This window comes from Bidens hawaiensis, unplaced genomic scaffold (assembly GCF_021521415.1).
Source record: "Bidens hawaiensis isolate Kalapana, Puna unplaced genomic scaffold, B.hawaiensis_p1.1 tig00008819_1, whole genome shotgun sequence".
In the NCBI taxonomy this organism is placed as follows: Eukaryota; Viridiplantae; Streptophyta; class Magnoliopsida; order Asterales; family Asteraceae; genus Bidens; species Bidens hawaiensis.
This window is the reverse complement of record NW_027491636.1, coordinates 808438-821067: the sequence shown is the minus strand read 5'-3', so window position 1 is coordinate 821067 and position 12630 is coordinate 808438. Positions and strand designations below refer to the sequence as shown.

At 33.2% G+C, this 12630-nt stretch overlaps 1 protein-coding gene and 1 pseudogene across 1 annotated transcript; one reads left to right on the top strand and one right to left on the bottom strand.

Moving 5' to 3' along the window:
• Positions 1–537: 537 nt before the first annotated feature.
• Positions 538–10368, bottom strand: LOC143530057 (DNA-directed RNA polymerase III subunit 1-like; annotated as a pseudogene).
• LOC143530046 (embryo-specific protein ATS3A-like) lies at positions 10326–11093 on the top strand. Its single transcript, XM_077025681.1, has 2 exons — positions 10326–10528; positions 10629–11093. Exons 1-2 carry the CDS (start codon positions 10409–10411, stop codon positions 11079–11081), a joined length of 573 nt encoding a protein of 190 aa, XP_076881796.1. The 5' UTR covers positions 10326–10408; the 3' UTR covers positions 11082–11093.
• The last annotated feature ends 1537 nt before the right edge of the window (positions 11094–12630 follow it).

The window sequence follows — 12630 nt, the reverse complement described above, 5'->3', positions numbered from 1 at the left end:
TTTAAAAAAAATTAATAATGTACTAGGTTGTTTATTATCTAGTTTTGAATATTTAAAGTTAAAAAAAATTAATAATATACTAGGTTTGACTAGGTTGTTCATTATGTAGTTTATGTAGTTTTAGAATATTTAAAGTTACAAACAATAATAATATAAATAATGTAAGGAGGCATTGAATTTTGAACCCTAGACCTCTCATTGATGAATGAGAACTTGACTTACCACCACACCAACATACCATTTTGTTAATAGCTATAGTTCAAAAATAACAATAATACAAACCAATATTTAGAATATTAAAAAAGAAAGAAATTAGTGGCTAAACCAATACTAACTACTGTAGTATAATACAATATATTTTATTTAATATAATAAATAAGAATAAATGAATAATAGATATTATACTATTTATATATACCCAACTATATTTATAAACATATTTCATTTAAAAGTTTTCTGAAATAACATTTTTGTCATCAAGAAAAAAAAAATAAGTAATAAATAAAACCAAACTGTGTGTTATATGTCTCCAGTTGCTTAACGTATAATAACATTTGGTCCTTTGCACATCTCAACTTTAGGAACCCTGCAAACAAATATCATAATAATATGATCAAAACTTACAATATTATCATATGAATACATGTATAATATGTGTGTGTTTTGTCATAGTGAGTGTACCTTTGTTTAACTCCAATGATTCCAGTACCGGTCTGTATTGGTACGCCCATAATAATACGTTCACTAACACCTTCAATCTTGTCCACTCGACCATTCACCGAGCCATTAAAAAGATGATCCGATGTTTTCTCAAACGAAGCCAACATCAACACGATGTCTTTCATTTTCTGAACCCCAAATCGAGTCATCCCCAACACTTCACCCTTGTACGTCATGACATCAGCTAAAAGCATCATATATCTAATATCGATACTCATTCCGTGACTTTCCATAGTGTATTGAATCTCTTTAATAATCGTCCTTCTTGCAGCTTCGATCCCCAGTGTGCTGTTCACTTCTATAATATGATTACTCGTCGTTTCATGACCATTAATTCCTTCCATGCCCATTACCGCTTGCAGGCCCGTTCTAAACACAACACAAATATTATTATACAGTAAACAATAAACGAGTAATCAATATAATACTTACCCTTCTACAAGCAAGTTAAACTTGTCCCGACCCTTCTTTTTGTTTATCACCGCCCATTCGATGGTACCAATTCCCTGCCATTAAAAAAAATATGTTATTACAAAATCATTTTCGGTTGACCAAAATAATATCATACCTTCACAACAATTGTTTCAAGCTTATTTCGGATGGAATGAAGATCGACGTAAAGTTGATCCTTATCAGACGAAGGATTAATTTCGAGTTTTGTATCATTCAAAATCTTAATATTCTGCACACAAAACAAATCATTTCAGTAATTAATATATAAAAAAATCATGGAAAAATCTTAATAATATAAAAACAAATCTTACATTTTCTTTCACTTTGATTCTAGGAGTCTTTAGAATTGATTCCTTAACAGTATATGCATCTATAGAGAGTTGTAACGCTTGAATTGTTGACTTGTCAAGAGTAATAACAATAGAAGCTGATCTTAAGTCCAGCACAAGCTCTATACTCTTTGCAACCTAATATTAAATCCAAGTCAACATTTTTAAATATATTATTTACAACATTTAATATGATGGGCGCACGTGCAAACCAGTCAGGTTGGGTAACAGGTCAAAACGGGACGGCTGGCCTCACAAACACACTTTTTGTCCAATTTTTTAAAAAGATCAATGTGTTAAATATTACATGCATACGGTCAAAATTGCCACATCTGCGAGCAAGTAAACGAGCAAAGCCGTTTATATATTTTATTTAACTTTGGATATATATTATTACATAATATATTATTTATGATAAAAGTAACTAAATAATAAAAATGATATCATGTATACAAATTAGTTAATAAATAATGAACGAGTCTAGTCGAGCTCTAATATTCAAACAACCATACATTTTGTAAAACTTGAAGAAAATAAACGGTATCTAACCTGGCCCAAAAGAGTTCTCTCCATTTGACCTTTGATCAGCTTAGCAAACGATACGTTATCGTTAGATCTAAGCTTTGCGGTAATAACAGGCGTGCTGATATTCTTGGCTGCATCTATTATTTCCCTGATACGAGGAACCCCAAGAGTGATATCTGTAAGAGTTAAGTAGCACACAACTCTGGAAAATTATATGATTAAATAAAACATGATAATTATATATATAAAAGGATACTCATGCTTGCAACTCCAGCAAAATGGAAGGTTTTTAACGTCATTTGTGTTCCCGGTTCTCCAATACTTTGAGCACAAATTGCACCAATATTTGTTCCCGCGTCAATGTTTTTTTGATGGTAACGAGAAATACACGTGTCTAAGAATACCTGCAGCTGCTGAGAAGTGATGCCACATATGTTTTGAGCAACATTTTCTATAATGCCAAACTGTTGATCATCTAGTTGTCCATCGCGCGGTTGAAGTGCTTGTTTGGTGATTTCTAATGTTGCTGCATATTTTTCAATAAACTGTCTTAATTTGTTCCTGAAGTCCTCGGAGCAACCCCCTTCGGGAGTCATATCATGCCTTGAAAGACGTTCATTAACGATCTCGTGCATCTCTAAAGAAGATATTCCTTTATGTTTCTCAGCAGGGCATGTGGCCTGTCATAAAAATTACAACTTTAGACCAACTGTTGGCATAAGAAGTCGAGAACGTAACAAGAATGGTCCTAAAATGGATGGAGGTTAACTTTTTCGGTTAAATGCATGTAAAATGACTAAAATACCCTTAGCCTGTATAACAAATAGAGCCGCCAAAATAAAAGCGAAATTAGTGTCGAACCTTGACTTTCATCAATAACCGGTCAAAATTGAGAGGAAATCCAGCCTTTCCTTCCATCTGAGACGGTTCTCGTCCATCAGCACCGTATGTAAATTGAATGATACTAGCACTAGAATCCCGTACTGTGTTGTCATAGTAAACAGCTAAGTCTTCCATTCCCTTTATTAGTCTCCGGGACATATAGCCCGTAGCAGCTGTCTTAACCTGTCATCATATTAATACCAAAAAATTTCAAAATCATATAGCTTCTGAATAATAACGATTTGTTTAAAGATTATAAACTTACTGCTGTATCCACAAGCCCTTCTCTTCCTCCCATAGTGTGGAAGAAGAACTCGGTAGCTGTCAAACCGCTATAAAAAGAATTTGCTACAAACCCTTTTGCCTGCATTAAACAAAATAATAAAATTAACTAAATTACAGTTAAATAGTTGGCTACAAGAGCAGAAACATACAGCAGGAGTTTTTGAATTTCTGGGAAAGTGCGGAAGACTTCGCTCCATAAATCCATTCGGAGCACGTTGACCTCCAACTGATTGTTGACCAACACACACAATCATTTGACTAATATTAATAGGAGATCCTTTAGAACCACATTGAGACATAATTAAAGGGCTGTTCCTCCAATGCAGTGTTTCCATACAAACCTATAAAAATTTGAAAACTTTCATCACTTTTACACTTTATGATTTATTAAAATAAAATTAACAAATAATGTTTTACGGTTTTACCTTCCCGGTTTCATCCCTGATTCTATTTAGAACACCTCTTATCTCGGCTTCAAGGGTCTGAGCAGCATTACAACCAGGCTGCAACTTAAGCTTTCCTTCATTAAAATCAAGTATAAAATTATCACATTTTTTATTGCCTTCAGATATGATTTTATTCGTGTTGTCATTCAAATTATCGCCAGGTTGAACATTATCGATCCCAATGGAGAATCCATGATTTCCTATCCACCGTGCACTTCATAAAAAAAATTACCACCTTTTAGCATTACATAATAATACTTAGTACATTAGTTATATAGTCACATGGTGCTAAAAATGTACCTTAATTTTGCTAATCGGTTCATACATGCAGCAGCAGCAGCATACGCATTGTAATCCCTAAGAAGAACCGAGTAGATTCCATCCTTGTTTCCATTCCCTGTAAATAAATATAAAAAAGAAAAACGGGTCAGAGCGCATCGTGTTAAATTATTGGAAAACAGAAAACAAACCTAAAGTTGCCTTTCCAAGCTGGCCGCTTAAAAGCTCACTATTGTGAATATAAACATATCCATCATTCGGGCACATTGTCTCATACGGCTTGACCTGTTTTCCACTCGGTTTTGTGTAACTCTTTTCAGTAACAGTCAGATTCAAATAAACTTTCATATCTGCATACGGTCGCAACAATACACTAAACAACTGTTTACCAGTCCAAAGCTCTATTGGCTGCAAGTCAAATAGTAAAAATGTAAAATAAATTTAAATTAAACGCCATAAGCGCATCTACGCACATCAACATATATAAGTATAATCTCTGAATTATCTTGCCTTAATGATCGCTGGCGTAGGCAAATCAAGCATTTCCATTGCATCACCCATATAACAACACATGAGTGAAAACGAAGCACGATCATAAAACGTGTCTTTTCTTGTTATAAGAAACGAAGATGTCAAAAAATCTTGAGTGGATGCAACCAATATCTCCCCATTTTTCGGTGTGCATAAATTGTTTTGCACCTGCATAATTAAAAACAATTATTTAAGTGACAATAACAATATTAATAACAAGTGATTCACAAAGATGATTAGTTACCCCCATTAGCATTAACGCCTCTGCCCGGGACTCTTCGGTTTGTGGAACATGTATATTCATCTCATCACCAACAAAATCAGCATTGTAAGGATTGCAAACAGATTCATTAAATCTTAATGTCCTCCAAGGCATAATTCTTGCCTGCATAATCATCAAATAATAATAATAATAATAATAATAATAATAATAATAATAATAATAATTACAGCTTTTATTTATAAAAGTTGCATCAAACTCACTCTGTGACACATGATAGACATACGATGCAAACTCGGTTGTCTATTAAAAAGAACAAGATCGCCATCGATTAAATGCCGCTCAACAAAGTCACCAAATCTTAACTCGTCAGCCAACCGCTTTCTAGCTCTAATAATCAACGACCTGCAACAGTAAACTTTAATCAATCATGTGTCAACTTTAGTTGACTTTTACCTAAACAACCCATTAATCAGAACTCAAAGCACTTACAGGATGGTGCCATCTGGCTTTCTGATATGCCTTGCACCCAGGTATTTATAGATACCATTACACACTGCCTGCCTCAGTCTCTCTATATTGTGATGTGTAACCTGCTCAGGATATGTCAAAACCCGAGCCATATGTATAGGAATACCCACCTGGACGAATAAAATCATCATAACATATTAAGTTTCATAAAAGTATTCAAGACCACAAGTGACATGCTTATAATATGCGTCGCATGGCATCATGCAGGTCATATGATGTCATACGGGCCATTTTACGCAACCTGAATAAATTTACATACCTCTGTAATCTTTAGATTTGGGTCGGGAGAAATAACAGTCCGGCCTGTATACTCGACCCGTTTCCCTGATAAATTCCCACGAATACGTCCTTGTTTTCCTTTTATACGTTGAACAAGACCCGACATTTGGTCCTGTTTCCTTTCTCTCAAATACGAAACAAATGTTGATGGTAAACGAACATCACTGTTTATATATAATGCAACTGTGTATTGCAGATAATCCCAACTAGTCTACAAAATCAAATAACACGCGGCTATGGTTATGAACATATGGCATTTTTTCCCTTATAGAACAAAAACCAGAACTGATCGAAACAAACATACCGAAAGTTTGTATTTATCGCTTGCTTGTAACAACCCTTCACGAAGTGCAGAATTTATTTGTACAATCTCACTCAATCTTAGTGTAATGTCATTCTCGTTGCTGCAAGAAAACATTATAAGCTTGTGGTTCCCATCTATATCTATACTTATATAATTATATCATTTTTATAAAAAAAACATTTACAGTTTTATGAACCATATTGTTTTTAACATTCAACCCGTGTACTATATTGGTCAATATATTAGCATTAAAACATTATAAAAAAACTGTAACTGAAGTCAACCTTGTTGCGGTCCCATCAATTCTGACCGAAGGACGAACAGGCATTGGTGGAATGGGTATGACTGATATTATGAGCTTCTCGGGTCGATCATCAAGATAAAGCAACTCTCAGTCCTGCACGCAAAGATAAAATCAAATTTGAATTGCTACACAAAGTCAAACACTAAAATGAAGTCAAAGTCAACTATACCTCATCTAACATCTTGTTAAAAAGTTTAAGAGCTTGATCAGGGTTTAACAAAACCGAAAAACTGCCAGCTGTCTTCATCTCCCTTGCGTTATAAACATTATCTTGAATGTTGCTGCGATCATGTATGACTCCAACCGTTCCAACGGCTTTTTTAACTATGCCTGTAAGTTTATAACTAATAAATAATATTGTTTTTAGTTTATGTAAACAAAATAAGAACAAAGGGTAAGTTTTGAAATTTGAACCGTTAATATAACCGCATCTTGAGCATGTAACCGCCTTCTTACTGCTTGCCATTGCAGTACACCTTTTAACTATCGTATCAAGTAATTTAATCCTCTGCAAATGATTTGCATTTCTCATCGTTTTTAAATAGTTAACTCGTTCTTTCTCATGCAACAATATGCGGGAACAAAACTGAAAAAGAAAAGAAAATGAGAATTACGACTGTAAAAACTACAACTTTGAGCTACTTGTACGGGCTAAAAACATTTACAAACGTGCCAAGTCAACTGCACATCAGATTTCCACGTCATAACCACTTTTTTAAATTATTTTGCATAATCAAATTATTTTTTGTACCAAATAAAATTATTTATAAAATGTATCTAGCTTATTGTGATAAACAAAGTAAATTATACACGGCCAACATAAATTCAGTGAAAACATAAAATTCCTTGCATATGCACTTCAAAATGTTCACAAGGTGAGATATGCATCCAACATTATAAACTGGCAGCGCGAGTTTCAAGTGACCAAAGTGACCGGGGCAATTTGTGTAGTCGCCATGACACGTCTCACACGTGCCAAACTTGTTTGCAGGACCCTGAAATACCAGAAAGACATGCCTTTCAAAACTTTATGAACAAAGAATAAATTTAAAAAGAAAGAGAAATTAGTTAATGCATTAAACCAAGCAAGACACTTAGAATCTTATCATGTTCTTTTCGTGTTTCATGTCGACTCGTTTTTTAATGATTTGCGAGTATAAGTAAAAACTGGTGACTTAAATACAATTTGAACAACCAATGACTTCAGCTCAAATGAACCTTTTTTGTAACAAGTTATTTAATAACTATTTTTGTTTCCTGTCTCTCGATCCCACGAGCATACTTGGGTATTAATTTAGCTACAGATTAAAGGAACCGAATGAAAAGGAATGTGAATAACGAATTAACGGGTAGTTGGGAGTCATCATCATCATTATCATCGTACTCAGTATATCCCACCAATAGCAATGCTATGGTAGGGTCTGAGGAGGGTAAGATGTAGACAGCCTTACCTCTATCCCATAGGGATAGAGAGGCTGCTTCCGGTGAGACCCCCGGCTCGATAGTAGTTTTGCATCAAGCCTTGGACATAAGGCACATAGCACTCAATCATCGGGACACCGGTTGATCGGTGCATGTGCCCTTGTCTTTCGGCTATCAACGCCACCACATGATGCCTGATTAACCTTCCGCCACTTTTAACGTTATTTTCACGAGATTTGTAAAATAACGTCAAAATTAGTGCAATTTTACTTTTGCCCACCCGAGGGTTCACACATATATACATTATATGCGCGCACCGCAAGCAGGGCGTTAGTTGGGAGTAACGAATAAAATTAAATAACCCTTCTAAGATTTTAAAATCTTTTAAAAGAAAATCACCAGTATAGTCATTTTGACCAACTTTATTTAACAGATTAACCAGATTTTAGTTTTTAGAAAAATAGCCATTGACCAATCATCGAACGTGGCACAATGCGACCAGGTAAAGAAGCACCGGCGCAAGATCTCCCATCCTAACCTGGCGCAAGAATATTTTTTTTATTTTTAAAAACTAGCAAATAAATTTCCTAAACTCGGCGCTGACTTGGCGCAACTCACAAGAAACATTTTCTTTTTATTTTATATTTATCATATTTGGCTCAGTATCCAAGAAGTCCACATGTCAAGGCGTTATTAGCTTAACTTTTCGGTAAACTTGAAAGGTCAATGGCCATATCATTAATTTGTTTGGTCAATACGACTCTTTCTCTTTTTTGGCGAATTTCCCACTTTTCAAAACCTTCAACTTTAGCCATGCAAAGGGTTCGTTTATTAAACAGGTCGTGTTCATGTCAACCCATTTATAAACATTAGTTTACCAAGTGCGAATCCAACACGCCATTCGCAGCAGTGCCTCTATTATCTTCTCTCCCATAACACTGCGAACGATAAACTTCGACTTCCGCCAAGTTGAGCATCTCCACGCCAGATAACATTCCTAGTTTAATGGCATCACTATCATCAAAACAAAAATTCAACAATTTCAGTATAAATATTATTAGCAGCTGAACTAAATAATAATAATATGCATATAAAAAAAATAAAAACTGTTACATTCTAGCCGGGACAGCATGTTCGATGTAAGGCTGTTTTGTATACATAAATGCTGTGTCTTGTCCCATGTTACTGTTCATCGTGTATAATATTGCTGATCGAATAATATAACAAAAAGAGATTAAGATTATGGTTTATGGTTTTAGAGGAAGTGTTTAAATAATTTGATATGAAGATATACACAAAATTTAACACGGATTCTTCTTAAATTAATTACCTTATATAGTTGAATATATATGTTATATATGGAGACATCTAGCCCAGCCCAATATTAATGAGCTTTAGAACTTAATGAGCCCACGAATGGAGGTCGCGCGGATCCGTGATATTAAATTAAATAATAAAACGGTGAAGAATGGAAAGAATGACCCATACTGAGGGTTGGAAGATGAGGTTGAATGATAATGAAAAAGCTAACGTGACGCAAATGTGATCACTACTATAGAGATTGACTCAAATGAGTCATATTCTTTAACCGTATAAATAAAACGAATGCATGAGACAATGAAATGAATCTCGCAATTTCTTTTCAGAATAGTAATTCTTTTCATAATACATTTTTATTTGTAAAGTGCTGAATTTTTTTTATAGTACATTAAATTGTACTCTTGTCAGTGGACCAATTTTTTTATTTAACCAGGTTACGTTATTATCCCTATGTTTTAATACGGTTATCATACGTCAGCTTATCTTTAATAGTTTTTTTTTTCGTAAAATTTCTTTATTTAACCAATTAACGTTTATTTACCGTGGTATTTTTATAGAGTTATCATACAATCCCTAAACTGTAATAATTATTTATTTTTTAGTGATTTAGCTTAACTTATGAGTTTGCTAGAGTTTTTATTATTATTATTATTATTATTATTATTATTATTATTATTATATTTTTGAGAAATAGTTTTTTTTGAGCGTTTAATGTTTATGTATGTTTTCTTTTTTAATATAGTGATTACATCAAAACAGAAGACAAGCGAAAAACAAGTTGTGTCGCTCTCAAATTTTGAATTTCCTTTAATTGTTTTTTAGTTTAATTTTGTTTTCATTTATCATATTAAAAGTTATGAGGTTGATTTAGTAATTGATGAATTTGAGTTTATCATATTAAAAGCTGTTATGTTAATTGTGTAACTAAATGAAATGAGGTATCATACGTGAGTTTCACGCAATTGTCGTCCCTAAACCGTTCAAAGGAATCAAAATTTGATGTTCATTAATTTTCTTGTATGTTTTCTCTTACATTTTACTTATCAAAAATGTTATGTTATCATAATACCTACCTATATTATCATAACTTCTTTTTATTAGCTAAAACACAATTTCTAATTTTAAATTATGAGACATCGTGTTTGGAGAATCAGCACGTGTTCATTCCATTTGCCTTTGACACTTTTGGATCCCTAGCTCCCGAGACGGTTCGCTTCTTGGAGCGGGTGCAGAAGGTGGTCTACAGTGACTCGCAGAGCCCGAGGAACCAAGGATTTATATTTAGTAGAATAGGCTTTGCGATTCAAAAGATGATAGCGGCGCAGCTTGTTGCTCGCTTACCCATTATCCAGATGTAGTTCGGTTTGTGTTATATATAAAATTAGAAAAAAGGTAACCGAAGAAGGAGGCTTTAAGAATATTAGTTTTTGAAGAAAGGAATGAGTGATGAGAAGAACTACCTTCACATCATTCTATATATTTGCATCTGCATTTAGATTCTCCTTATATTTCAAGCTTAAAATACATCTTATTTCCATTTTTTTTTCCAAAAAACTAGGGAAAAAAATCAAAAATACGATGAAGTGCTACTTCGGAGGTTCCATCATTGTGTTCTTGATTGTTGTTAGTCATGTTATGTTTCAAAAACATTCGGCAATGGCATCAAGGGTCACTCTCCCTCTTCATCCGCACGAGAAGGTAAATATTGAATTCTTGATTAATATGTTATTTAAACTACGAATTATCATATAAATTCTAACTTTCTAAACAATTGAAATTTTTTAAAACCATGTCACAGAGAAATTGCACCTATGAGATTACACTCGAGACAACTTGTACAAAGGGTGCAGACACTTCCAACCATGTGAGCATACGGTTCGGGGACTCAAACTCAAATGACATCTTGGTGCATCGTCTCAACTCAAAGCGTGTAAAAAGGCTTGATCCATTAGAGCCACAAGTCCTTGATGATGTACCAATAAAACCGTTTCAAGCGTGCACAACAGACCAGTTTCAACATACAAGCAAGTGCGTGGAACTACCCGTATGCTATTTATACCTAAAGTTAACGGGTGATGACGATTGGCGCCCTGGTTTTGCACAAATCCGCGTATTAGAGGGCCCGCATCTCAGTTCGAATTACTTTTATTTTCGTCGATATCTGCCAAGAAACGTTTGGCATGGTGTTGATGTTTGTGACAGTAAGGACACCCCTTTTGGGCTAAAACATAGAAGGAAAGTGTTTGACTAGTAGTCTTGGATATTTTAAGTTTTTAACCAGAACTTAAGGTTGTTTTTAAGTACCCTTTTAAAAAAAATTCTTACCAACGTTTAAATTAGGATAGAAAACAATGTTCTACTACGTCCAGCAGATATACAATGTGTTACTTGCACCTTATGATATGCTATTAATGTTATGCCTTTGATGTCGGTTTGAAATATTGGGCTTAATCTACAAGTTCAAATTATCCTATCCTTGAAATATTTGGCTTAACGAGCTTGTATTGTATTGTGTACGATTGGTCAACTATTTATAATGAAAATCTATTAAGGAGATTCTAGAGTCACGACTGGGTAAGAGAAGAACTTCGCTCATGGTCACAATTTGAATTTAGCAAAAAGGTTTTTGAAGTTTACCCGTCCATCAAAGGATAGAATAAATAGATGAACATATGATTCTGACACACAACATATAGAACCAATGCCTAAGATATGATGGTTAATCAATATGCATGTCCGATACAATGATAATTGATAAGATGACTAACGGTCATCCTTTTAGGTGACCATGCATGACTACTAACAAACTAACTATGAATAAACCAAGTAACAATATTCGGTCAAGAGGAGGGATCTGCTACATGCCATGTCACCACCTTAAGCGTTTTTATCATCTATATGTGTGTATAATACTTACTAAGGTATAGCCCGTGTTACACACGAGTGGAAAAACATGTTAATAAACATAATAAATTCAAACAACAAATTCAAGCAACACAAAACTTCTTCAAACTTTCGGACCAAAACGTTAGTCATTTACATGTTCTAGATATTAAAAGTTAAAAGTTACAATAAGTTAATGTACATCGAACAACCTAAAAAATCAACATAAGACATAAACATGTTCTTTCATATTAAACCATAATCAACTTCTTTAAACATTCTACCAAAATAAACTCATTTTGCTTCACCACCTTGAAAATATAATAAAACAATAGCATCCAAATTAAATATATTTAATAATGAGTAACATTTGAACATTAATAAAGTTGTTTTTTTTAAATTGTTGTTTTTATTAAAACAAAATAACATACAACAACAAACAAAGTAAAATGACAACATAAAACATTTTTATAACTTAAACCATTAAACCGAAAAGATATATCAATAAAAACCTTTTTGGTCGTGATTGTATAGATAACAAATTTGATACTCTTTTTAAACAACCCGTTTTGAAATATTTCAAAATAGTTACAAAATATTAAAAAAATGGAATTATTCAACTTCAAAATTATGATTTTTTTTTAATTTTTTACCAATCTTGCAACAAACTTTTAAATCAATGACATTAATATTTTGTTAAACTTGCAAAACATAAAAACGTTTTACAATAAATGAATTTTCAAATAAATTTGGAAAGATTAAAAAACTTTATGTTGAATTTAAAAATATTTAAAGGTGAAAAAATATGATACAAAATATATATACCATATATACACGTATTTTAATAAAAAATATATATTAAAAACGTGAAAATTAATTGTTATATTTAAATGAGAATATTATTAAAGACATTACCA